Below are 26,383 nucleotides of genomic sequence, written 5' to 3'. Positions count from 1 at the left end.
TTTCGCTCACAAAAGCATAAAAAAAACGTCAACAGTTCAGTTGCAGTCCCACAGGGGCCGCAACCCAATGAATAAAAACTTCATAGTTTTATCCCCCTTTTGGCTAGTAACCATATGTGTTACACAGCCCCCCTCACAAATAAATGTACAATGTGATTTACATTTACATTTACAACTCATACTTAAAAAAAAAAGTTTAGTACACAAGTACACAGACATTAAGTCCTTTCAACTCAAATAGATTATTCCCGGCAAACCGGTAGAGGCTCCAGTGCAGGTACTGGTCACCACTTGATGCGCCAGGTTGAGTCGCTCGACGGGTCGTCGTTGACGGGTTGACCTCCGCAGCTCCACTGGTGGTTCTGGGTTGATCAAAGAGTCATCCTCGTCCGATGCCTCATCCCTCGCATTCACCTCATCCAGATGTGGGACTGGCCTGACCATCACCTTGTCTTGTCCGTCCCGGGCGACAACCTCTGGCACGAAAGGCGTTGCCTCCGGCCGAAGTCTGGTTGGGACCACTACCTTGATTGTCAGTTCCTCACCTTCATCTGCCTCACTGGTTGGGATGATCTCTCTCCGTCGCTCCCCCTCCGCCACAGTGGGTTCAGCACTCGACATTGTATAGTCGGGTCGCTGCCAACCACGGCGGCGTCCACCACGTCGTCGGCCTCTCCTCCGGCGGCGTCTCCGACCTCTGCTTGTGTCATGTCTGTCTCCCAAGCGACGATCTTGCTCGCGCTGAGACTGACATTCATAGTGTGGCTGTCTACCCTTCTCACGCGCACCCTCCGGCTGCAACCCTCCTCCACGGCGGAACACCCGACAGCCGTACCTCCAGCCGCTAGGCGAGGTAACCTGAGCTGTGGTTGCTCGACACTGTGATGATCTCGGTGGCGTAAACTTGGACTGGGAGCTTGGCAGAACACGCATCAGCATCCGCTCCCCGACGCTGATGGACTGGCGTTTCCCTGCTGCTGACCCCGTTGCCTAGCTGCTTTTCTCGGACAGTCGCGGACGAAGTGCTTCGTAGACCCGCACCCGTAACAAGCTCCTCTGGAGGGCTGTTGTTTCCGGGCTAGGATATCTGCCACCTTCTCCGCCAGACGGTCGAGTTGTTCCTCCGTGAGCATCAGCGGCGTCGTCTCCTGGCGACCAGCTACCGTTACTGCGTCGACCTTCTGCGCCAGACGGTCGAGTTGCTCCTCCGTGAGCATCAGCGGCGGCGTCGTCTCTTGGTGAACAGCTGCCGTTACTGCGTCGACCTGGATAGTCCTGTTAGCTGCTGCCGTGGCTACGACTGGGGACTCAGCTGTCCCGTCCAGCCTTTTAACAGCTTTCAGAACGTCCTCCACCTTCGGACTGGCTTCCCCTGCGAAACCAAATGTGCCGCGAAGTTCGAGCGCCAGAATAGGTGAAACCCCCTTGCAGAAAGTGTGATACACCTTCTTCTGGGCATCGGCCTCAGTAAAGATACGCTGCTGGTTTAGCTTCGTCATCTCTGACCACAGTCGGCAGAGAAATTCCGACGCTGACTCCCTTGGATGTGGAGTGAGTCGGCTGAACTGCAGATACCTGTCTTCGGCACATCTGGTGTCGCCAAAAGTGCTTTGTAGGAGGCATAGCACTTCCTCTGGACTCGCAGCTTGCTTCACCCGCTCATAGGCAATCCCTCTCAGGCTGCCTAAAACGGGTGGCATCGGGTTCGGAACGCTGGTGTTCCGCAGCAAACACTGTACTTGGGTTTCCCATTCCGGGAAATTCACCTCCCCTCCTCCAGTGGGTGGAAGGCCGGTGAACACACTCAGCTTGCTGTTGTGTGCTGGAGCACACACCTCCACCTTCACGGGCCGCTGCGCATCTGCCTGCATCGCCGCCATCTTAGCCGTCAACTTGGCCAGCTCCTGCGACAACTTCTCCAACGTCGGGTCGCTGTCTTCCATCCTATCTCCCAAGGTCAAGCCCCACGTTGGGCGCCAAATGTAACCCTCACTCAGTGGGGATGCTTTTACCCACTGAGGTGTTGTGGTTAAGACGGGCTGACCCTGAGATTAAGTACACACCGACGCCGACAGTTGTTGTCAAGTACTCGTTTATTTATAGCATCGAGCCATGACGGCGATGCAACACAAAACGAACTAGCCAAGGTAGACCAAAAGATCCAAACAATCCAAAAGACCAAAAGATCAAAAGATCAAAAGATCAAAATAGGAACAGAAAACTGTAGCCCTAAAACAAATGTAAAATAAAAAAGTTACATTCAGGACAACACCACGTGTAAGCTACAATATACACGGGTACAATAAATTATGTTTTCGGCCAGTACACAGTACTGCCAACAAGTACCAATAAGTAGTACTACAAAATAAATACTTAATTTAATACATCACCCTAACTAGTGTGCACATGCATCACTAGCAGGAATACATAAGTATTTAAACAAACATAATTTATATATCTACACTACCTTCATTAGGTCTACATCTTGGTCCACAGACAGCAGCCTTGCGTGTGCGACACGACTAGGCACATGTCACATGACATGGAACACAGGTAATTTCGCTCACAAAAGCATAAAAAAAACGTCAACAGTTCAGTTGCAGTCCCACAGGGGCCGCAACCCAATGAATAAAAACTTCATAGTTTTATCCCCCTTTTGGCTAGTAACCATATGTGTTACATAACTAAACATGATAACACAGTAAAATGAAAAGCCCACTCTTCAGAAAAATTGGAGTTAAATTGTTCCTTTAACCTCGTCATATGATTTATAATAAAGGGATAACAGCGGTACTTTATGTAATACTTTTACACGACTAACCGAGTTTTTTCCCAAGCCAACTCCACATCCCCCCGGACAAAATAATTTAATTTTAAAAAATCAATTATATACATTAACCAGAGAAATATCTAAAAGAAACCCTGATGACTAGAGAGAAATTCGATAGGGTTTCTACAATGAATTTATCTCTTTGATTTTCGGATAGGCAATTCTTAAAATATGAGAATATTTCTTTCAATTCTACAAAGTTTATGATAGATGTTCCAGCCGTTTTTTTTCTATCTGGTGTTTAGAACTACCACTTTTGAGCAGCTACTTTCGTTTTCGCTGTTTTATAATTATTGCATAAGGTTTTTTTTTTACCCTAGCCGAGATTCTTCTTACATTCCAAAGTAGATTTCTAGATCTAACTAGATCTAGAACTAAATAATACTTTCTGCACCCTTGATATATAACTGTTAGATCTAATCTAGATCTATGTATTTTATTAGTTTTTTAGGTAATTTAAATTTAAGTAGGCTAAGCTGCTGTCGTTTTAGTAGTGATTTCAGATTTTTAGATCTAGATCTAGACTAGAGAATTAGATCTAGATTCTAGATCTAATCTAGATCTAGAATCTAGTATGAATTACAAATTACTAGAATCCAGATCTAGATCTAGTCTTTTACTAACTAGACTAGGTGTGTAGTACTCACTGTACTGTTGTAGTACGTAGAGTAGTAGTAGTGCTTAGTAAAATCGGCCGAGGCTAGCTAGATTCTACTAGCTAGATCTAGTAAATAGTAAATAAATAGTAATGTGCGAAAAAGTTGCCTCATTGTTATTTGAATATTTGTTTAGGCTTCAATAGAAGTCTAGTGAGATATATATCATATATTTGTGTCAAATATTATGAGATAACTATAACAGAAAAAAAATATTTAGAAAAATATCTGAAATTCAGCTTTAAATAACATCACTGAAAATGGAATAGATAAGAAATAATGCGAACTTTGAAAAGTTGTTCTCAGTTATGAGTCTATGAAGCTTTCAAGGCTAAAACATCATTTTGAGACGAGTCATTCGGAACACACCAAAAAAGATATGGAGTTCTTTTGTCGGCATGAAGCTAGTTGCAAACGTCTGAGACTTGATCGAACAGGAAGTTTTCACCAAGAAAACACAGCATTAGTACAAGCATCTTATGAAGTCGCATTAAAAATTGCCAAGCAAAAAAACCTCACACAATAGGAGAAAATCTCATTCGTTCGTGTTACTTGTCTTTGTGAAATATATTCATTAGGATGATAGCAAAGAAAAGCTGATATTTTGTGAAGATATCATGAAGAAAATAAAAACTTTTTTTGAAATTGGATGATTAAAATGGGAAAAAGGCTGTGGGGTTTGTACGGATGGTGCATAATGTTTGAGTCAAAATCGGGCTTTCAAAAAAAAAAGTAAAAGATGTAGCTCCCTAATGAAGGGGAATCCACTGCATGATTCACCGGTATACCCTCACCAGCAAGACTCTACCGACTCCATTGCTAATAAAAGTCGTAAATTATACTAAATCTGTTTCAAGAACTGTGCAAAGACATGAATAAAGATCACGAGGTTCTACACTACAGTACACTGGCTGTCAATAGGAAATGTGAATCGTGTTCTTGAATTGAAAGATCAAATATTTTAATGACAAACAATGGTTTTAGAGAGTATCATACCTAGCAGATATATTCGAACATCAACATAAGCTTAACCTGAAAATGAACGAATATTATCTCTCTTCATGATAATCTCTTGGCATTTTTATCAAAGCTGCAAAATTGGCGAAGAAAAACAATATCAGAAATATTGCCATGTTTGAGAAACTCTGCTGTGTGGTAGATGAATCTGATTGTGAGAAATAAAAAATTGAAACAGGAGATTTCCGGGTAACTTGAATCTCTTAAAAGCGAAAAGCGGCGTTATTTTCCCTGAGCTGAAATAAGAAGAATCTGCATTGGCACATTACCCATTCTCTGGTTCCCTTGATGTTTCCAGCATTCCCGATGAATTCTTAAATTTGCGGAATGATTCTGCAGCACGTACCATGTTAAATAAAAAAAACTGCTCAAACAATTTTGGTGTAGTATGCACAGTTCATACCCAAACGTGAAATCGATTGCCTTTCGAGTTTTAGTTCCTTTTGTGTCTTCTCAAATTAAAAAGAAAATAAGTTAATTAATTAAATGCTGAAATGACATGAGCTTGGCGTTAACAAAAACTCAACAGCTAATGTTGAGGCTAGTGCTAGGCATTCAATTTCACCCATCGAATTAAAACAGTTATAAAAAATAATTAATATTAAAAAGTCTACTAGAAAATCGTAGTGCTTATTAATTTCCTCACTAATTTTGACTTATTAATTCTATGGGGGTTGCTGTCACTTATTTTTGTATAAAGGGTGTCGCCACTCGAAAAAGTTTGGGAACCACTGCTATTGTCTATAGTGATAGTCTCTACACTCTACACTCTATCGACTCTATAGTCTATACTCAGAGTCTTATAGACTAGAGTCTAGTTCTAGATCTAGTAATCTTGTACTAGATCTAGTATTAGAATTCAGTCTACTTTTTAAATTTAAATCTAGAAAGGAGTACAAGTAGACTAGTCTATGACATCTACTACTTATTACTACTACTACCCATGACTATCGACATAGAATACTTAATACTTACTGTTAGCAAGTAGGCCTACTTGTTAGTAGGTAGATCTAGATCTAGACCTCTAGCTAGATCTAAATTTAGATAAAAATTTAACTTATTTAGTATTTAATTTAGTATATTTTTAGTGGCTCATAGATCTACTTTTATTTTTATTCCTTTTACGAATGTCATTCCAGCCAGAGACAGTTCAGTAGTGAGTAAGCTAGAGTCACAGCCATAGACCATGGCTACTTTTTCATTTGTTTTGGCTTACACATTTATTTTATGTGTAAATGCTATTAATACAAGGGATTTTGGTCACTTTTACCAAAGCAATCAGAACAATGTCCTCAATATTTCACATGATGTTAAAGGACAAATAGATCCAGATGTTCACAAAAATATAGTAAGTTCTTTTATCAATTTATGTTGCATTTTTGTTAAAGTTTAGGCTGCTTCCATTATATAGTTTAGAAGCTTTAAACTTCCAGTGCATTTAAGTGTTATATATTGGCAGCACACATTTTAATTTTAAGGAAAAGCAAAATCCTTAGGCCTATTTATTTATTTTGAAAGAAAGTGTAATTTCTGTTGCTTTTTTTTAAGACTGAGTTTATCATCGGTGAGGGATATCCATTTGAGAAATATACTGTTGAGACAAGTGATGGTTTTTTGCTGGACCTACATCGTATACCTTGGGGAAGACAAAATGGATCCACCAGAAATGTTAAGGTGTCTAGGCCAGCAGTGTATCTACAGCACGCACTATTGTCTAGCGCTGCTGACTGGGTCATGAATTTTGCTCATGGAAGTCTTGGTAAGTTACTTGAAGTTGTAATCAACATGTTACAGCTGTTTAGCAGAAGTCAGAAATTTCACCAGTCCCCATAGTTCACCCATCCCCATAGTTCACCAGTCACCATAGTTCACCAGTCACCATAGTTCACCAGTCCCCATAGTTCACCAGTCACCATAGTTCACCAGTCCCCATAGTTCACCAGTCCCCATAGTTCAACAGTCACCATAGTTCACCAGTCCCCATAGTTCACCAGTCACCATAGTTCACCAGTCCCCATAGTTCACCAGTCACCATAGTTCACCAGTCCCCATAGTTCACCAGTCTCCATAGTTCACCAGTCCCCATAGTTCACCAGTCCCCATAGTTCACCAGTCACATAGTTCACCAGTCCCCATAGTTCACCAGTCATCATAGTTCACCAGTCCCCATAGTTCACCAGTCCCCATAGTTCACCAGTCCCCATAGTTCATCAGTCCCCATAGTTCACCAGTCCCCATAGTTCACCAGTCCCCATAGTTCACCAGTCACATAGTTCACCAGTCCCCATAGTTCACCAGTCCCCATAGTTCACCAGTCACATAGTTCACCAGTCCCCATAGTTCACCAGTCCCCATAGTACACCAGTCCCCATAGTTCACCAGTCCCCATAGTTCACCAGTCCCCATAGTTCACCAGTCACATAGTTCACCAGTCCCCATAGTTCACCAGTCCCCATAGTACACCAGTCCCCATAGTTCACCAATCACCATAGTTCACCAATCACCATAGATCAGTTATTTCTTTTTTTGTCTCGGCTTAAAAGAGTCAGAAATCTTTCAGCGTCCCCCCAACCATCATCCCAATCATTCTGTATGAAAATCCCCATCCTCACCCAAACACCCTTTATATAATTTGAAAATCCAATCTATATACACGATAGCATTTTATTAAAATTATTTTATACATGCAGCATATTGTTTTTTATCCTAGATTAATAATAATATGGAATTATTTGCCCTCAGACTTTTTAAACTTATTACAGGTCAAAACGTTCAGGTCTACATTATATCTGTGTAATTATATATAATTTTCTCCTTTTCTGTTCAAAAATATTTTTTTTCTAATTTGAAGTGCTTACAATTATTCATTCTTTAAATGAACTTATTTAAAAAAGTAATGTTTTGTTCCATTTAATTTCATTATTTCTTTGTTTTGTTTTTCTCACTTGTTTCTGGCACCTGCCAATGCTGCATGAGGAAACTGTGAGATAGCACTGTTTCGTTTATTAAGTCTTCTAATTTTTAATTATCTTTTTTTTTTTCAGGTTTTATTTTAGCTGATGCTGGCTTTGATGTTTGGATGGGGAATACAAGAGGAAACACCTACTCCCGTCAACATGTCAGATTACAACCAGATGATCCAAAGTTCTGGGAGTGGAGGTAAATGCTAGAGCTTGTTACAGTACTATAAAGCACTGGTGGCTGACTGGACTGTTCTATAGCTACAATAACACTTTGACAAAGTTTGAACAAACTGCTATCATCAGATCAGCCTACATGCTAGAAGTGAACTTCTAAAAAGGGTTTTGGTAGTTATATCTATGCCATGATCTGTAATAAAAAAGCTACAGGTTATCAAAGTATCAAAACTAATTTTTCACTCAGACCAGTAACCAAACAATACATTAATTTTTGTTTCACATGTTTGATTAAACTGTTGTTTCTGTAAATGTTTCTATAATGATTGAAATGTGGTGACATATGCAATACACTTATATTGTTTTGGTTAAACTTGTTTCTGTAAATGTTTCTGTAATGATTGAAATGTGGTGACATATGCAATACACTTATATTGTTTAGATGAAACTTGTTTCTGTAAATGTTTCTATAATGACTGTACTGTATTAACATTAACCAGCTTTGATGAGATGGCCCAGTATGACACCCCAGCATTCATAGACTTTGTACTTGAACAAACCAAGCAGGATTCTCTCTTCTACATCGGCCACTCACAGGGCACTACAATGGCTTTTGCTCTCCTGGCTCAGAGACCTGACTTTGCACAAAAGGTAGGGCACATAGAAGGCCACTATATGTGTCTATACACAAAAGGTAGGGCACATAGAAGGCCACTATATGTGTCTATACACAAAAGGTAGGGCACATAGAAGGCCACTATATGTGTCTATGCACAAAAGGTAGGGCACATAGAAGGCCACTACATGTGTCTATACACAAAAGGTAGGGCACATAGAAGGCCACTATATGTGTCTATACACAAAAGGTAGGGCACATAGAAGGCCACTATATGTGTCTATGCACAAAAGGTAGGGCACATAGAAGGCCACTATATGTGTCTATACACAAAAGGTAGGACACATAGAAGGCCACTATATGTGTCTATACACAAAAGGTAGGACACATAGAAGGCCACTATATGTGTCTATGCACAAAAGGTAGGGCACATAGAAGGCCACTATATGTGTCTATGCACGAAAGGTAGGGTACATAGGCCACTATATATGTCTATACACAAAAGGTAGGGCACATAGAAGGTCACTATATGTGTCTATGGGGACGGAGTGGTCTAGCGGTAGAGAGCTGGACCGCTAACCCGTCTGTCTCGAGTTTGAATCCGGGTTCAAGTCAGAGAACGTCCCTGAGTCCACCCAACTCTGCTGGGTACCTAACTCACGTTAGGGAAAGTAAAGGCGGCTGGGCATAGTGCTGACCACACTATCTCTTCAAAAGCCGAGGTCACAGAAACAAGTGAACTCTACTTCACTTGCCCCATAGACCGTCAGGTTTGAAAGGGAAACTTTACTTTACTTATATGTGTCTATACACAAAAGGTGGGGCACATAGAAGGCCACCATATGTGTCTATCCACAAAAGGTGGGGCACATAGAAGGCCACTATATGTGTCTAGAGTTGAACTCTCCCATACCTGTCAATGTTTAAGTTGCTTCCTTGTCTTCAAAGATTTTATTCCCCAATGGACACATTAGATCACACTGATGACACATTTTTTTCTGTAATTCCCAGATCAAATTGTTTGTAGCCCTGGCACCTGTTGCCCACCTGAACCACATGAAATCTCCCATCAAATACCTGATGGACACATTAGATCACACTGATGACACATTTTTTTCTGTAATTCCCAGATCAAATTGTTTGTAGCCCTGGCACCTGTTGCCCACCTGAACCACATGAAATCTCCCATCAAATACCTGGCTGACTTTCCTGACAAGGTCAGAGTTTTAGATGGTCCTTGAAATATTTTTTAGTACAATGTTTCTGTTTGAGGCTATCAATAGATTGACAGTTGTATGATTGGGGCAAGCTGTGATGTGCTTATGTTATTAGAGACTATAACTGTACTAGCATCAATTAACTACCAAAAATGGTGTGTTTAATTCCATTGACATTTCCTGGTTGGTATTGGTGTGCCATGCAAATGTTGTTTCCATGAATCAAAATAAACTAAAAAAAAGGGATAATTAATCATAATTTAAAATAAACCGGGAGTGATCTCCCCTAAACTTTCTCAAATATTCTTATATAACACTACGGGGGATGGCAACTCGGGATATAGACAAAATTTTAATCCATTTTTAATTACTTAAACTTTTTATAATAGAGTCTTTTAGAAAAAAGCATTGCGCACCATGTGAACGCCAAACAAAATGTGTATAATAGTGTGGAATATTATTAGTACTTTATAAATTCACATGCGTCTTTTGAGAAATAGGAAATAACGGAAATTACTCAAAATTTGATAGAAGGCAGAGAATTAGATCTTTTAAAAAAAACCAGTTTGAAATTTAACTTATTTAAAACTACTCACATCTGACTGGACACAAATATTTGTTGTAAATTTAACTCTGTTTTTCACAGCTTCTGTATGATGTATTTGGCCAGCGTGATTTTCTCCCCAATGGAAAATTTTTGAAGTTTCTTGTAGACAAGGTTTGTGCTGATGTTCTCACCAGGTGGATTTGCTACAATGATCTCTTTCTCTTCAGTGGATATGATATCTCCAACTTAAATCAGGTAAACGTGGATGCCAAATAAATCAGTTTGACTATTACTTATAAAGGTAATAACAGTGATAAATGTAGTAGATGTGTAACAGTGCCTTCTGTTTTCTTCTCTGCCTATTTTCTTCACCTTGTGTGTTATATTTTGGTTATAATAAACTATTCTATTAAAGTCTTGTTTGTGATGATTCTCATGTCGTAATTAACAAATATTTGTACCTGCCAGACTCGCCTGCCTGTCTACATGAACCAATCTCCTTCAGGTGTGTCCACAAGGGACATGGTACACTTTGCTCAGGTAAACAACATCAGGTGGCTAGGTCAAATATTTTTAGCATACGTTTAGTTTTGGAATTTTAAAAATAATTTTAGAATGTTTTTTTTTAAATTTAGGCTTAGATAATAAATTTCTTTTCTTTAATAGTTTTAAATAAAATGTTTTGTATATATTGATATAGATCTATAACTGAACACTAAGTTTATGAGAATTGTTTGAACTTAAGGGCATGGGCGGGTGTACTTTTCGACATAAATCGACCAAATCATCGATTCCCCACTTTTACTTGATCTATACAGAATAACCATCGCTGAATCTAAAAATGAAATTGTAGTGTGTACAGCTTCATTTGTTTACTTTTTTGGTACAAACAGTCATTTTTCGACCTAGAAAAATACTATTAGGCTTCGCGTAAGCCTAATGTGTTTCATATCAATGGAAAGGCCGTGACCTCCTTTCTTTATATGTTTTAAAATTAAAGGACCAATCAAAATACGTATTTTAATGTGATTCTTTTTCCGACGTCATAAAGTTGTTTATTTTACTCATTCGGGATTTTCCGGTATGCAAATTTTTTACCTCAATTTTTTCATTGGCATTCAACGCCGGAAGCTAGTTAGCGATTGGTCGTTTCGCTTCGGAAGTAAACATTCCCTTAGTTTCAGCGCGTTACTAAGTTCGATCTGGTTTAATCTTGTTTCTCTAAGCGTCTGTGAAATAGTTACATTATCTTTAACATATCATTTTTTAAATTAATTTAAATGTACTATTATACAGTTTGTGCTCAGTTGTGTTAATTACCATATGCAGTGAGACGATTGTATTTGTTTTTTTTTTTTCGAAAATGGGTACATCCAAACACTCGCTAAAAAGCCGATTCACAAATCTAACAAAAGCAAGGCAAGTCCGCATGCAAATGAATAAAGCTAGGTCTACCTCTACTCAATCCAGCAACATTCAGACAAGTACTGATGCAGATGTATGCACATTTACCAAGAAACTGCGGCAATGTAATACACAGTTTTTACAAGCAGAAGAGAGCAATGCTACATGTAGTGCTGATAGTGCTAATATTAAAACACAGTCTTGCAGAATTATTGTTGACTGTGATTTGCTGCTTGCTTTTATCAATAAATTTCCTTGCCCAGAGTGTAACAGTAATGTAGTGGCTACTATTGATAAAAAAAAATGGAAAGGGTTTGCTTCTGTCATTCAAGTATGGTGTCACAGTTGTAAAAAGATTGTAAACAGTATGGATACATCTGCAAAAGAATCCAGAAAAGGGCCATCTACAATTAACAAAGACATCGTCTTAGCGTCATTGGCGTTAGACATGGGACCCTATAAAATGAACAAGTTTGCTGAATACGTTAATCTTCACGGAATGCACCAAAAGACGTTTCTAGCCATTACGAAAAACTTACACAAAGAGATGGTCTGTACGGAGAATCAAGTGTACAAAAAAGCAGCTGCAATAGTCCGAAACACTCATAGAGCTGAGACTAATGAAATATTGGATATTGCTGTTTCTTTTGATGGTACCTGGCTGACTCGTGGACATTCATCGCTAATTGGCATAGGCACAGTAATTGAAATCCAGACCGGATTAGTGTTAGATATGCATGTGACAAGCCTTCATTGCAGTATATGTGCACAGGAGAATAAACTAAAGAGTGGCTGGACATCCACCAGAAAGAGGGTGGCTGCACTATAAACCACGTTGGTAAGTTAATTAATTATAAAATATTAAGCTATATTTCATCAATACTATTGATCTTGAATGATTTAAATGTACGCACATGGTAGTAATGTTTGTTGTGATTATAGTGTAGTGATTTTTTAAAAATATAACATTTTGAAATGTTAACATTTTTAGGCCCTTCTGGGATGATGGAGGCAAAAGCAGCTGAAGTCCTTTGGTCTAGATCACTACAACTGCATATTATGCAATACACAGTGATGCTTGGCGATGGAGACTCAAAAGGTTTTGACAGAGTCACAGGCATTGAACCATATGGTTCACTTGTCAAGATCACAAAAGAAGAATGTGTGAACCATATTTCCAAGAGATTGGGCTCAGCTATGCGGAACCTTGTCCAGGACTGTTCTAAAAAGGGTAATAATCTTTTGCTAGAATCTGTAAATTTAAATAATAATTATTTTTTGTTTATTTTGTCATAGTATTGTATGGTAATAATTTTAAATTTTAAAATTAGTTATCTATATATATTCTTTTTTTATCAGGAGTGACACTAGGAGGCCGAAAGGTTGGAAGCCTTACTGCAGAGAAAATAAGGAAGCTTTCAATTTATTACAGTAGGGCTGTTAGGGGAAACAAAACTGCAGAAGATATGAGGAAGGCAATATTAGCATCTTTGCACCATAATTACTCCACAGATGAGTATCTGCAGCACCAATTTTGCCCTCCTGGAGCAGATAGCTGGTGTTTCTATAAGCGAGACGTAGCTGAACACAAGTACCCAGGTGGACTTGCCAAAAAGATCCACAGTTTCCTGGACTTCAACAGCCTCCACAAATATATGTGGCCCGTTTATTAAAGGCTATCAGATGTGGCACTCCTGAAGCAATGTGAACTAAGGTCAACGCAAAATGCAAATAAAAGTTTGCATAATTGCATATGAGCAGGCTGCAGCAAGGTGAATTTTCATTCCGCAAAGAGAGTTCAATATGCTGCTATTTCTGCGATAGCAGAATTCAATTTTGGACCCATGCATGCTATGACATTGCTGGGAAAAATAGGAAATCATAGTCGAAGACTAAGTGAAGGTCGTCAAAAAAGACGCTTAGACAACAGCCTGACAACAGTTTTAGGCAAAAGCAATGAGCGCCAGAAAAAAAGGAAACTAGCAGCTGAACAGAAGGATTATATTCAGCAGCACAGTACTTCTGGCTATGAATGTGGTCAATTTTAATGACTTACAACAGTATATTCTCATTTTGTGCAACTTTTTGTTAGTTTTTTGCGTTTTTCTCAGTTTGATGTTTTTTTCACCATTGTTAAAATAACTTTCTTAATAATTATCAGAACTGAACAAAATTTGTTCCAGTTACTCTGTATATATGTTCAAATAAAACTTATAGAACGCTTTTAGAGTTTTTTTTTTATTGTTGAAATAGTGAATAAATTGGACGAAATAATGAAATTTTTACAGTGATGTATAGAAAAATTAAAAAAAAAAAATCATCTTCATTTTTGAAAATGTAATCAATAAGAAGTCTTAAACACGTGTGTCTCCAGACTATATATCGTTTTCGTGAGTTATTTCCATTTAAAAAAACGCCAATAAAATCCAATATGGACACCATCACCATGGCAACTGAGGATTTAAAAAATTAAAAAAAATATTTTTATGCTTAGCCCTTTGAGTTATAACTATTAGCCAAGTATTACATCTTTAGCCTCGGAAATAAGAAAGTTGGTACTCATCACCCGCCCATGCCCTTAAAAGAAAAATTATTTACCTGTGGTTGGAACAATGAATTTATTCTGTTAAACTTCAGACTTACAGGGAAAAACAGTTTGTAAAGTACAACTATGGATCAGCTCAAGAGAATTACAGACATTATAATCAGGTACTTTGTTCTATAGAGTGTTTGGGTAACTGCTGGCTTGTTCTGGGTTTTAGATGAAAGAAAACTGATAGGGGGACAGTGTGAATGGATGGTAGAGGATACAACTCTTAACCTGAAAGTCTTGAGTTTAAATCCTGGGTTCTTGTTTCACCCAGCTCTGATGCATACCTGACACACATTAAGGAAAGTAAAGGTGGCTGGGCATAGTGCTGACCACACTATTCTTTCAGGTGAACTCTACTTCACCAGCCCTATGGACTGTCAGGTTCAAAGAGTACTTTACTTTTACCCTGAATGGGCAATACATTTAAAAGAACAGCATTAAACTATGCAATAATTGGAAATCTGTGATTGAGTCATGCAGTACAGAATAGATTTACTTGGCACCTAAATTTACTTGTTGTTGGATTTTGATGACATTCCGGGCAAATAATAATAAATATTTTATTTTAAGAGCCAACCACCACAGTATGATGTTACCAAGATTAATGTGCCAATAGTTGCCTTTACATCAACAAAAGACTGGCTCTCTGACCCTGAGGTAATGTGTTGATTCAAAAGTTTTACATGTAACCAATAGAAACTGTAACTGTTTATGTCAATGTTATGTGTGTATTCAAATCTCTCTATATATAGTATCAATAAGAAATCATGTTTTCTAGTCAGTTAAACATTATAGTTTGTACAAGGTTCAATAAATTTAGTTTTGTACAACATTACAATAATGAGCGTCCAATACTTAAGCTTTGTGGCTGATTACTGTATTATTTTAGTCTAATATTTGCTTCATATTTATTCGTCTCATGATATGCATCTCTGATCAAATATATCTCATAGAGAGATATAATAAATATACATTTTCATAACAACATGTATTATCTTTATATTATTTAGATTCCTTAATACTAAAAAGCAGAACATTTTCTTTAATGCATCCATTTCAGTGCTTTTTCATGAATATATATATATATATATATATATATATATATATATATATATATATACTCTTAATACATATATACAACTTTTTACCTCAAAAATTATTGGTATTATTCGTATACATAAATTTTAGCAAGTTGTGGAAAAAGTTCCAATGGTTAAGAAAAAACCCACTATTAGTTTCCCTATTTCATTTTCCTGCAGGATGCCAGCAAGCTGTTCCAAGAGTTGCCGAACTTGAAAGCCAAATATGAAATATCTGGCTGGAACCACATAGACTTTGCATGGGGTATGGACGCACCACAGCGCTGCTACAGCATCATTGTTGACTGGCTGCACAACCTCACAAGCAGATTGTAGTTAGCCTCACAAGCAGATTGTAGTTAGCATCACAAGCAGATTGTAGTTAGCATCACAAGCAGATTGTAGTTAGCCTCATAAGCAGATTGTAGTTAGCCTCACAAGCAGATTGTAGTTAGCATCACAAGCAGATTGTAGTTAGCATCACAAGCAGATTGTAGTTAGCCTCATAAGCAGATTGTAGTTAGCCTCACAAGCAGATTGTAGTTAGCCTCACAAGCAGATTGTAGTTAGCCTCATAAGCAGATTGTAGTTAGCCTCATAAGCAGATTGTAGTTAGCCTCACAAGCAGATTGTAGTTAGCCTCACAAGCAGATTGTAGTTAGCATCACAAGCAGATTGTAGTTAGCCTCACAAGCAGATTGTAGTTAGCCTCACAAGCAGAACTTTGCTTGTCTTACAATCAGATTTTAATTGAAGCCTTACAAGCAGATTTTAATTTAAGCCTTACAAACAGATAGTATTGATGTACAGATTCTCTATTATTGAATGTTGCGGTCATTGGATTATCTTCCGGTACTTTAGCCTCTGGCACCAGTAGTTATGTATACTGTATAACTCTGTCCCAGTGTAAATATTTTTTTATTACGGGTATCTTTCTTGGAATATTTGCCTTACACTGTTGTTGTTTGAAAATTTAATACATGCTTTTTTCTAAATATGTACAAGTTCAGTAAGACTGTATTTGCTCCTGTTTATATCATCAAAGTTTCCATTGTTTTACAGGGCCTGTTTGTTGTTGATAAAATTAACTGTGGTATTAATTGAAAAAACTCAAGTATTTTATACTCTACAAATTTTAACACTTTACAAAATTATTTGTACAAAAATTTTTTTTTGTAAAAATTGATCGTGAACATTTTACATGTTTCAAAAAAGTTTTAAGCTGGTGCTTATCTTTTGAAATTCTCTGATTCAGTAGATGCCTTAGTTGCAATCAAAATGAAAATTATTGTTACATTATTTAACCTTTTGAGTATTATCTTGGTGTTAATTTTATTCTTCCTGAGCTTATGCTCTTTTAATTTATAAAACTACTGCACCTCAAACAATCATTTTATTTTTATTCACTGAAAAATATACTTGCAAATGAAAACCTTTTACAGAAGATAAGTTATAGGATTTTATTTTCATATGAAAATATATTAAATGTATTGGCCCATACACAATTATATTACTCAACATACATGTAAAAGAAATATTTATCATGCTTGCTTGAATATAAACTTATCAATTGAAAATAAAAGAAAATCTAATCTTCCATTTGCCTTAAAGTTCTTTGCTGATAAATTTGAATTTATAATTACATAAAATATGGTATACAAATCACAAACCGGCATGACAGTGTTGCATTAAAATATCACACATAAAATATGGTATACAAATCACAAACTGGCATGACAGTGGAGCATTAAAATATCACACATAAAATATGGTATACAAATCACAAACTGGGATGACAGTGGAGCATTAAAATATCACACATAAAATATGGTATACAAATCACAAACTGGCATGACAGTGTTGCATTAAAATATCACACATAAAATATGGTATACAAATCACAAACTGGCATGACAGTGTTGCATTAAAATATCACACATAAAATATGGTATACAAATCACAAACTGGCATGACAGTGTTGCATTAAAATATCACACATAAAATATGGTATACAAATCACAAACCGGCATGACAGTGTTGCATTAAAATATCACACATAAAATATGGTATACAAATCACAAACTGGCATGACAGTGGAGCATTAAAATATCACACATAAAATATGGTATACAAATCACAAACCGGCATGACAGTGTTGCATTAAAATATCACACATAAAATATGGTATACAAATCACAAACCGGCATGACAGTGTTGCATTAAAATATCACACATAAAATATGGTATACAAATCACAAACTGGCATGACAGTGTTGCATTAAAATATCACACATAAAATATGGTATACAAATCACAAACCGGCATGACAGTGTTGCATTAAAATATCACACATAAAATATGGTATACAAATCACAAACTGGCATGACAGTGTTGCATTAAAATATCACACATAAAATATGGTATACAAATCACAAACTGGCATGACAGTGTTGCATTAAAATATCACAGTGTAGCTAAATGGGTACACACAGAATGCTGACAATTCTTACAGCAGGATCTGGTTATCTGTTAGCTGAGCTTGGTCTGGGGTGTCCACCAGAACTGTCTGGCGCAACTTTCTCAGCCGATGACGGAAGTCTTCGTTTAGTGGGCCCTCGCTGGACTTGTCGAGCCCTCTGTCCAAAGCCCAGGCACTGGAGGGATTCTGTGATGTAGCGCTGGGCAGGTGAGACACACAGCAGCACCAGAAGTTTGGCATCTCCACCTGTACACAGTCGGATGGCAGGTGTCAGCAAGGAAAAACAAAGATAGCTCACTAGAAAAACTAACAAAACTTCTATTAGAAGGTTTAAATGGTGTAAATGAAATGCTTCAAGAAGAACATTTGAAGCTTCACCTTAAAAAGCAGCAGATGGCAGTGTGCGTTATGTCAACAAAGATTGTATTCTAAAGCCAAAGATAACCAGTAACCTTTAGAATTGGTTGATGAGATAGAAACTCAAATTATACTTTTCTTTTAACTGATTCTCATAAATAATAAATGACTTATGAGTGCATTAAGATTTGTATTTCATTAGGACACAAGTAGAGCGCTGAAAATTTAAATTTCAGCCGACAAAAACCAAAACTAACCTATAGAATCCTGTAAGAAATGTGTCAGCCGACTGTTTCTGTAGGGCACATGTGTCCTGTGTTCAGCCAGTGCCCCCAGTACATCAGCAAGGGCAGATAAACTTTTGTTGATGTTGGAAGCCTCTCGTAGTGCTGCCCCTTTAACTCCAGACATGCCTGGATAAAACAGTGGGTTATTTATAGTAAATGAGTTCGGTTACTGTTACAGATATAAATTAGAATTAGTTTTAATATTGTTACTATGGTGCAAACAACTGTACCTGTTGAGTATGTAATTGTTTTGTGTTGGAAGCCTGGGTCTCACTCACCCACACACTCAACTCACTCATCCACACACTCAACTCACTCACCCACACACTCAACTCACTCATCCACACATTCAACTCACTCACCCACACATTCAACTCACTCATCCACACATTCAACTCACTCACCCACACACTCAACTCACTCATCCACACATTCAACTCACTCACCCACACACTCAACTCACTCACCCACACATTCAACTCACTCATCCACACACTCAACTCACTCACCCACACTCAACTCACTCACCCACACACTCAACTCACTCACCCACACACTCAACTTACTCATCCACACACTCAACTCACTCACCCACACACTCAACTCACTCACCCACAATTCACTCACCCACACACTCGCTTCCAGCAAGGTCCACTAGCTGTAGCTTGGTCCTGATGACAGGCTGCTGATTGGCTGTTGGCTCATTGGTCCATGTTTGGGATGATGATCTCCCTTTTTTGGCCAGGCTGACAGCTGGGCTAGCTAACAATATAAATAAAACAAGTTATTTGATAGCTAGAAACAAAAAAAAAGCTGAAACACTGGGCTAGCAACAACATAAAAAAACAGAAGTTATTTGATAGCTAGAAACATCTCAATGGGAGTTTCATGTCACAATTTTTATAGAAAATTGTAGAGATCTATCAGTTGCAGTTACTAACTGTATTTTCTCTTCTTGATTAGTAATACAGTTGTTCTAAACTTTGAAGTAGGAAAAAAGCAAGAACAATTAATTTACCCAATGGCACTAGAAGAATGTAAAAATAATTTAGCAAAGAAAAAAGTATCAAACCTTCAGTGTCTAGTGTGGCTGATTTCGCGAAGAAAAAAGTATCAAACCTTCAGTGTCTAGTGTGGCAGATTTAGCAAAGAAAAAAGTATCAAACCTTCAGTGTCTAGTGTGACAGATTTAGTAAAGAAAAAAGTATCAAACCTTCAGTGTCTAGTGTGGCTGATTTCGCGAAGAAAAAAGTATCAAACCTTCAGTGTCTATTGTGACAGATTTAGCAAAGAAAAAAGTATCAAACCTTCAGTGTCTAGTGTGACAGATTTAGTAAAGAAAAAAGTATCAAACCTTCAGTGTCTAGTGTGGCTGATTTCGCGAAGAAAAAAGTATCAAACCTTCAGTGTCTATTGTGACAGATTTAGCAAAGAAAAAAGTATCAAACCTTCAGTGTCTAGTGTGACAGATTTAGTAAAGAAAAAAGTATCAAACCTTCAGTGTCTAGTGTGGCTGATTTCGCGAAGAAAAAAGTATCAAACCTTCAGTGTCTAGTGTGACAGATTTAGTAAAGAAAAAAGTATCAAACCTTCAGTGTCTAGTGTGACAGATTTAGCAAAGAAAAAAGTATCAAACCTTCAGTGTCTAGTGTGGCAGATTTAGCAAAGAAAAAAGTATCAAACCTTCAGTGTCTAGTGTGACAGATTTAGCAAAGAAAAAAGTATCAAACCTTCAGTGTCTAGTGTGACAGATTTAGCAAAGAAAAAAGTATCAAACCTTCAGTGTCTAGTGTGGCAGATTTAGCAAAGAAAAAAGTATCAAACCTTCAGTGTCTAGTGTGACAGATTTAGCAAAGAAAAAAGTATCAAACCTTCAGTGTCTAGTGTGGCTGATTTGGCGAAGAAGCTGGGTGCTTTAGTTGTGACAGTTAGGGTGACAATGAGGTGGGACCTGCTAGAATGTTCATGCACCAGAGTGGCCGACTCTTTACGTGTCTTTAGACCATACTGGACCAGGCTCATCACAGCATCCACATTGTCAACAGACCTGCAGGGAGGGGGGGGGGGGGGGGGTTAAAATTGTATATATTACACTCTAAAACATTATTTTGTTTTCTCTCCATTTTCTGAAAATAAAACTAAAAAAGTAAAAGTAAAGTTTCCCTTTCAAACCTGACAGTCTATGGGGCAAGTGAAGTAGAGTTCACTTGTTTCTGTGACCTCGGCATATGAATAGATAGTGTGGTCAGCACTATGCCCAGCCGCCTTTATTTTCCCTAACGTGAGTTAGGTACCCATCAGAGTTGGGTGGACTCAGGGACGGTCTACTAACATGAACCCGGATTCGAACTCGAGACTAACGGGTTAGCAGTCCAGCTCTCTACCGCTAGACCACTCCGTCCCATATTTTCTGAAAATAGTATCACTTATTAATTGTTTATGGTAAGGTAATACATAAGATTTAAAACTTCAATAACACTAGTATAATTGAAAACTGTTAATAGTTATTTCATTTAATTAGTTATATAGCTAAATTTTGAACTAAAACCTGTTTATGCTATTATAAAAAAGAAAGTTATAAAATGTCTTTGGAAATAAACTAAATATCTTTTCATGCAGCTTGATTGAATTGAGATTGTTCTTGGATTATTTTTTCAATATTGTTATTAATTATGCCAGTGATTAAAAAATTATGTTAGCTTAATAGAGTAATTTGTCCAGCTATCTCAGCTAAGTGCGCTGGTTACCTCATCTTGATTTTGTATTAAAAAACTTGTTTTGTGTCAGTAGATAATTAATGCTTTAAATATAACAAAAATATGAATTATTGAAAGACTTAGAAAAAGTAACTGACTTGGATGTGAAAGTTGGTGTACTCAGCTAATTAAGAGGGAAACAACTGACTTGGATGTGACGGTTGGTATGCTCAGCTGACCATCTCCCCCAGTGACCACATCATGTTTAGCATTGGGATCTCTGCTGAGTAAATCCCTGATGTCATTGTTGTACACCTCCACTACAGATACCTCAATGGTGTGAGTCCCTAGTGGCTTTTCTTCTATTAATCTGTTAGAGGAATCAAGAGAGCTATTTATTTTTCCACAGTTATTCTCAAATTTTTTAATTAGTAGACAACACTTATATTGTGTGTGTGTTGGAGGAGAGACTGACAGTATAGTTTTAGGAATAAATATGTCAAAAGCATGTTAAGTTACTAAGGACTGCATTTTTTTTGGGGGGAAATGGAGGTGTAAAATTATCACTTTAAAAAGCATCAAGTATGGATTGTATGTTAAATTTAAAACACCAATATAAGACAGAGTGTACTGCATCCACTTAAATTACCAAAAATTACAAATTATTCAAACCAACACTTTATTACTAATTGAGTTTGAATTAGGTATGTCTGGGCATCAACTGAGAGTTAAAAAAAGAAGCAAAGAAACCTAAAGAGCTCTCTAGTTGCTCGAGGTATGACCCCTTCATCAGGGTGAGGGTCGTGGCTGGGGTTGTAATCATCATTGCGATGGCTGCCAAGCATTGTGTGAGTTTTGCCACTTCCTGTTTGTCCATATGCCATTATGCAAACATTGTATCTGAAAAAAACAACTTATGTTATGGTAATTATGTCCAATAAAATATAAATTATAAGAATCTAAAATAAAAGCAAATAGTATTCAAATACAGGCAATCTATACATAGTAGGGCATTGTAAAGTATTATCTTTCTTAACTTATTAAGCAGTCTGCATGAATGTACCAATAATTAAAAAGGCCAATCACTCACCCATCCAACAATGACGTCAACATTGGCTGAACCTCATCAAAAACTGACTCTTGTTTTTCAGTAGAATTGTAGACTCTAAAATACAATTTTAATGTTTTACTGACAAAATTTGGCATAGTTAGTTTTTTAAATATGAAGATTTTATTGCTTTTTTATTAAATAAATAAAGATTTTTTTTGTTATGTGCATAATGTATTTAAACAGTATATAAGTAAAGAGTATAAAAACGTGACAAACCTTTCAAATTCAAACACCTTGTTATGTTTATTTGTTCTTACACAAATATTTTCCTTCAATGGTAAACGGTTTTAGTATTAGGTATTGATTTGGTTTTACACAGTTATTTACATAATATGATAAAAATAAAATAAATTGATTATAAAAGCTCAACAATGACACTTTTACTTAATGAAGATTAAAAGACAGGCAAAAAATTGTATATTTTGATTTTCCTAAACATTAAATTACATTTTTTTAAAAATTGAGGAATTTGATTTTACTAATGTTTTTTCAAATACTAGAGTTTAAAAGTTTGGCTTACATCATCTACATAGTGCACAACAACTTCTGATCTGGTTCCTGGTCTAAAAGAAGTTACAAAAGTTGAATTGTTTACAATGAGAAAAACAAAACAGGGTGTAAAATTTCAATTGCTTCTATCCAAAACTTGAGCATCTATTCTAAAGTTTGATTCAACAAACATCTGTTTTAACATCGTTAAGAGCTACATTTAGATGCATTTACTAATGTTTTTTAATATATAAAACTGTATTTCTTATTAATGAAAATAATTTTTTTTTCACTGACCGTCCTAAAGCATTTATATCTTCATTTTCAGCATCAAATTCCATAAGAGGTCTCAATCTTCCATGGACTCTTATATTTCCTCTTAGTTCCTAGAATGTAAAATTGTGTATGTTTTGTATTAAGTTAATAGCTTAACATATATAATCAAAGATAAATTCATACTATTTTAATATAGAAAAACTTCAAGAGAAAGTACTTCTAAGCAAACACAGAAGATTTTTAATAACATTTTACAGAGGTAATGAGGATGATAAAAAGTCAGCATTTAACAGATCATAGGGGACTGCGTGGTCGAGTCGGTAAAGCTCATGGTTGCTAAACCGAAAAGTCTCGAGTTCGAACCCTCGGGCAGATGAGGCTCGTTAGCTGGGGACAGTCTCTCTTCTAGGAGAGACAACTCCAAAATTAAACAACTGCTGCCTTGTAGTTTGTTCTTGGTTGGACAAAGGCTATGGAAGCAAATCCAAAAAGAAAAGCAGGCTGAAATCGGAGTCAATGGCCTCAATGGCACATAACCAGTTGACACGTATCCTTAATTGTGTTGGAGGCGTGGTCGAGTCGGCAAAAAAGCTCATAGTTGATAAATTCGAACAAAGTCTCGAGTTCAAACCCACTGGCAGATAAATCTCGATCCCCTTCAACACTAATAATTAAGAACGAAGAAGAAGAAGAAAGAACAGATCATATTGGAAATGTTGGAGAAACAAACCATGAGAGCATTGTGCAGTTCTTGTCTTCTCTTTTTTTCTCTGGCATGTCTCTCTGTGACATCATTTAAAGCCTGCTGTAGCTGTGCCACTTGTTCAGCTAGAACTAAGTTTGGGGAAATTTGTACAAATTTTTACACAAATGCTTTTTCAAATGATACGGTTAGCTATACAAATTTTAATTTCCAAGTGATAATTTTGACTTAAAATAAATAAAAAAATGTTTTTCTTAAATTAGTTACAGAAAACAGACCTATCATTGAAAGAAGATTAATCTAGGTAATTAAATAAAATTTATTTTCTTTCCTTGACTGGTAATTTTAATTAATTCTGGTGCCACTACAATAGAGAGGTGTCCAAGAATTATTTGCTCAGCTAAATTTAAAACAAACAACAAAGTAGCTAAACATGAAATAAAAAAGAAAACCTCACCTGTTATGTTTGAAGAATTTGATTCATAAACTGCAGTGTGGTGTTGAACAACCGTACATGCACGCTGAAAATATTGCCGAAATTGCCCAGGCATTTCTACAGCAGCTTCCCTCACCTTAGCCAGCTCTTGCTTCACTGTCTATAAATGCGTTTTAGAGAAGTAAAGAAAAAACAAAATCTTATTCACAAAAAGAGATTGAAACAACAAACTTTTTTTTAAGGAATAGACATAATCATTATGTATTTGAGAATCTGTTTCCTTAAAGGTTTAAGAAAATAAATTTGATGTAATTATATGTTAAACAAATAAATGTTTTATCCTACCTGTATATCTTGACGAAGTTTTGCTGATTTGTGAATGACGCTGGTCTTGAATTGGTCACTTATCTCCAGGTCAGAAAATGAAGCTGATGCTTCTCTTTTAGCTGCTGCAACTTCTCCATGTAGATGAGCAAGTTTTAAATACAACATAGCATTTTCAGTCTCTAACGAGGCTATACGTTCATCTTTTCTCTTAAAATAAAAAAATCGATTTCTAAGTTACTTATGAATTTAACTACAAAATGAGCAAGTGTTCAATTTTATAAACTACAAATGAATAACTTAAAATGAAATTGTTTGCCAAAGACACAAGAAACAAATTTCAAGTTGTATTTATAGACTTTTATAATCTTTTTAAAATTTTTAACAAACCATTTAAATTTAAGAGGTAAATTGGTAAAGACTCAGCCTTAAAACAACATTTAAACCTTAGCCAGTGATGGTCTGTTCTTGTCTTAATCCAGAAAGTATTTAAAAAATTGGCTGTTAATAACAGCTAAAATTCAGAAATAAAATGACTTTAATAATGCAATAATGTGACAGCACACTTTTAAATCCCTTGTTGCACATGTCGCAATGCACCACCCACACCCCTCCCTTGTAGGAATGTGACGTCATTTATGAAGGTTATTATCAAAGCAGACTAGTTATTCATATTTGTTACAGAAATATGTCAGTTGTTTTCTTGACATTCTGGCTGGGCATAGAACTATGTACATTATTCCAGTCAGATGCAGAAGTCATAGAAAAAGGTAACTCTACTTCTTCTACCCAAATAACCATCCAATCTATTTGTCAATTTTTATATTATGCTGCCAAAAATTTGGATTTTAATATAGGACCTGAAGAGACTATTGGAAATAATTAGCAATAATTAATTAGGCCTAGGCCTAATTTTTATTTATTTATTAATTTTATATAAATAATTAATGGTAATCTATAAATTTTAGAATTTAGGTGCGTAAAATTGACCAATGTGCAAAGAAGTTGCCTCATTGTTAATGATTTAAGAAAAGTACATTGTGATATATTTATGTCAAATATTAGAGGTAACTGAATAATAAACCAAAATCAATGGCTAAATATATCAATATTATAGGCCAGAAATTAAACAGTAATGTTTGCGAGCAAGCTTTTATATATAAACATCGGCCATCTGTAAGAAGTGAGAGTGGTTTCCCCTGAATCTCTATAATTTTACCCCCAAAAAAAAAACTTAGGCCTAAACTTGAGCTTGGATACATCTAAAGAAAACATTGCTAGTCATTATTTTTTGAAGAAAAGTTTTAATTAATATACATACATTAATATACAATTGTTTAAAAACAGGACTGAAACGTTTTTGTAACTTTCAAAACATAAATCCTCCTAAAAATGTGAAATAATTACTATAATTTAATTAATGAGTCACCTGTTTTTTCACATTACTAGTTTCGGGCGATTTTACGTTGCTAAATAAAACGATAGATACACCTAATTAATTAATTATTTAAAATTATTTTTGAAATAAAAATAGATCTAGATCTAGGCCTAAATGTCAACTAAATGAGTAAATATATGACCCCTAGATCTATGGGCCATATGTCATGTCACTAAATCACAACTAAATGAAAATAAATAGAATCTAGTTTTACTAGTTTAGTAGTGTAGTAAGTAGTTAATAAAGTGTTAAAGTAGGCCTAAATTAGTAAAAAAGCTAAATTCTAAATGAATACCAATGACTGTGCTTCTAATTCACGAGCCTTTGCTGCATAAAATTTAGTCCTGTCTATTCCAAGAGGCATTTTAGAATTACCAAAGCTTTAGTGGTAATGTGAATAAATGATTAAATCATTAATGAATTATTAACAATATACGATTTTTTTCAACAAAATTGTTTACAAATGTCGGCCATGTCTGCCAACAGGGGACATAACCTAAGGTTTTACTAATTTCCAAAACACTAAAAAAAAAAAAAGAAAAATAGGAACAATCTATATTTTAAAAAAAAAAGAAAAAAAAACTGTTTAAATTTTTTTTTAATTTACTATTTCTTTTATTCATGTATAGGTACGTTTCGAAATACGAACCAGAATAGACAATTCTTTATTAAATTCAACTAACAATATTCA

The 26,383-nt window shown here is 36.2% G+C and overlaps 2 protein-coding genes across 4 annotated transcripts; one reads left to right on the top strand and one right to left on the bottom strand.

Moving 5' to 3' along the window:
* The first annotated feature begins 3,083 nt into the window (after positions 1 to 3,083).
* On the top strand, positions 3,084 to 15,671 carry LOC131948284 (lysosomal acid lipase/cholesteryl ester hydrolase). Of its 3 annotated transcripts, none has more exons than XM_059309831.1 (11): positions 3,084 to 3,132; positions 5,643 to 5,851; positions 6,052 to 6,262; positions 7,548 to 7,662; positions 8,141 to 8,291; positions 9,387 to 9,473; positions 10,120 to 10,275; positions 10,489 to 10,560; positions 14,062 to 14,133; positions 14,588 to 14,674; positions 15,277 to 15,671. In XM_059309831.1, exons 2-11 carry the CDS (start codon positions 5,690 to 5,692, stop codon positions 15,430 to 15,432), a joined length of 1,269 nt encoding a protein of 422 aa, XP_059165814.1. In that variant the 5' UTR covers positions 3,084 to 3,132; positions 5,643 to 5,689; the 3' UTR covers positions 15,433 to 15,671. The 3 variants fall into 3 exon arrangements, with proteins under 3 accessions (XP_059165814.1, XP_059165813.1, XP_059165811.1); XM_059309830.1 differs by lacking the exon at positions 3,084 to 3,132 and adding an exon at positions 3,142 to 3,174; XM_059309828.1 differs by lacking the exon at positions 3,084 to 3,132 and adding an exon at positions 3,193 to 3,281.
* A 1,531-nt stretch (positions 15,672 to 17,202) lies between these two features.
* On the bottom strand, positions 17,203 to 26,179 carry LOC131948283 (kinesin-like protein KIF25). The gene is made up of 14 exons (XM_059309827.1): positions 25,988 to 26,179; positions 24,276 to 24,464; positions 23,952 to 24,090; positions 23,522 to 23,625; positions 22,813 to 22,901; positions 22,547 to 22,589; positions 22,243 to 22,295; positions 22,006 to 22,080; positions 21,666 to 21,815; positions 21,124 to 21,285; positions 20,091 to 20,266; positions 18,847 to 18,981; positions 18,190 to 18,345; positions 17,203 to 17,821 (listed from the first exon to the last, which is right to left on the bottom strand). Exons 1-14 carry the CDS (start codon positions 26,054 to 26,056, stop codon positions 17,619 to 17,621), a joined length of 1,743 nt encoding a protein of 580 aa, XP_059165810.1. The 5' UTR covers positions 26,057 to 26,179; the 3' UTR covers positions 17,203 to 17,618.
* Positions 26,180 to 26,383: the final 204 nt, after the last annotated feature.

This window comes from Physella acuta, unplaced genomic scaffold (assembly GCF_028476545.2).
Source record: "Physella acuta isolate Inbredline_101_S28 unplaced genomic scaffold, ASM2847654v3 ptg000636l, whole genome shotgun sequence".
In the NCBI taxonomy this organism is placed as follows: Eukaryota; Metazoa; Mollusca; class Gastropoda; family Physidae; genus Physella; species Physella acuta.
This window is presented reverse-complemented; position numbering and strand designations above follow the sequence as displayed.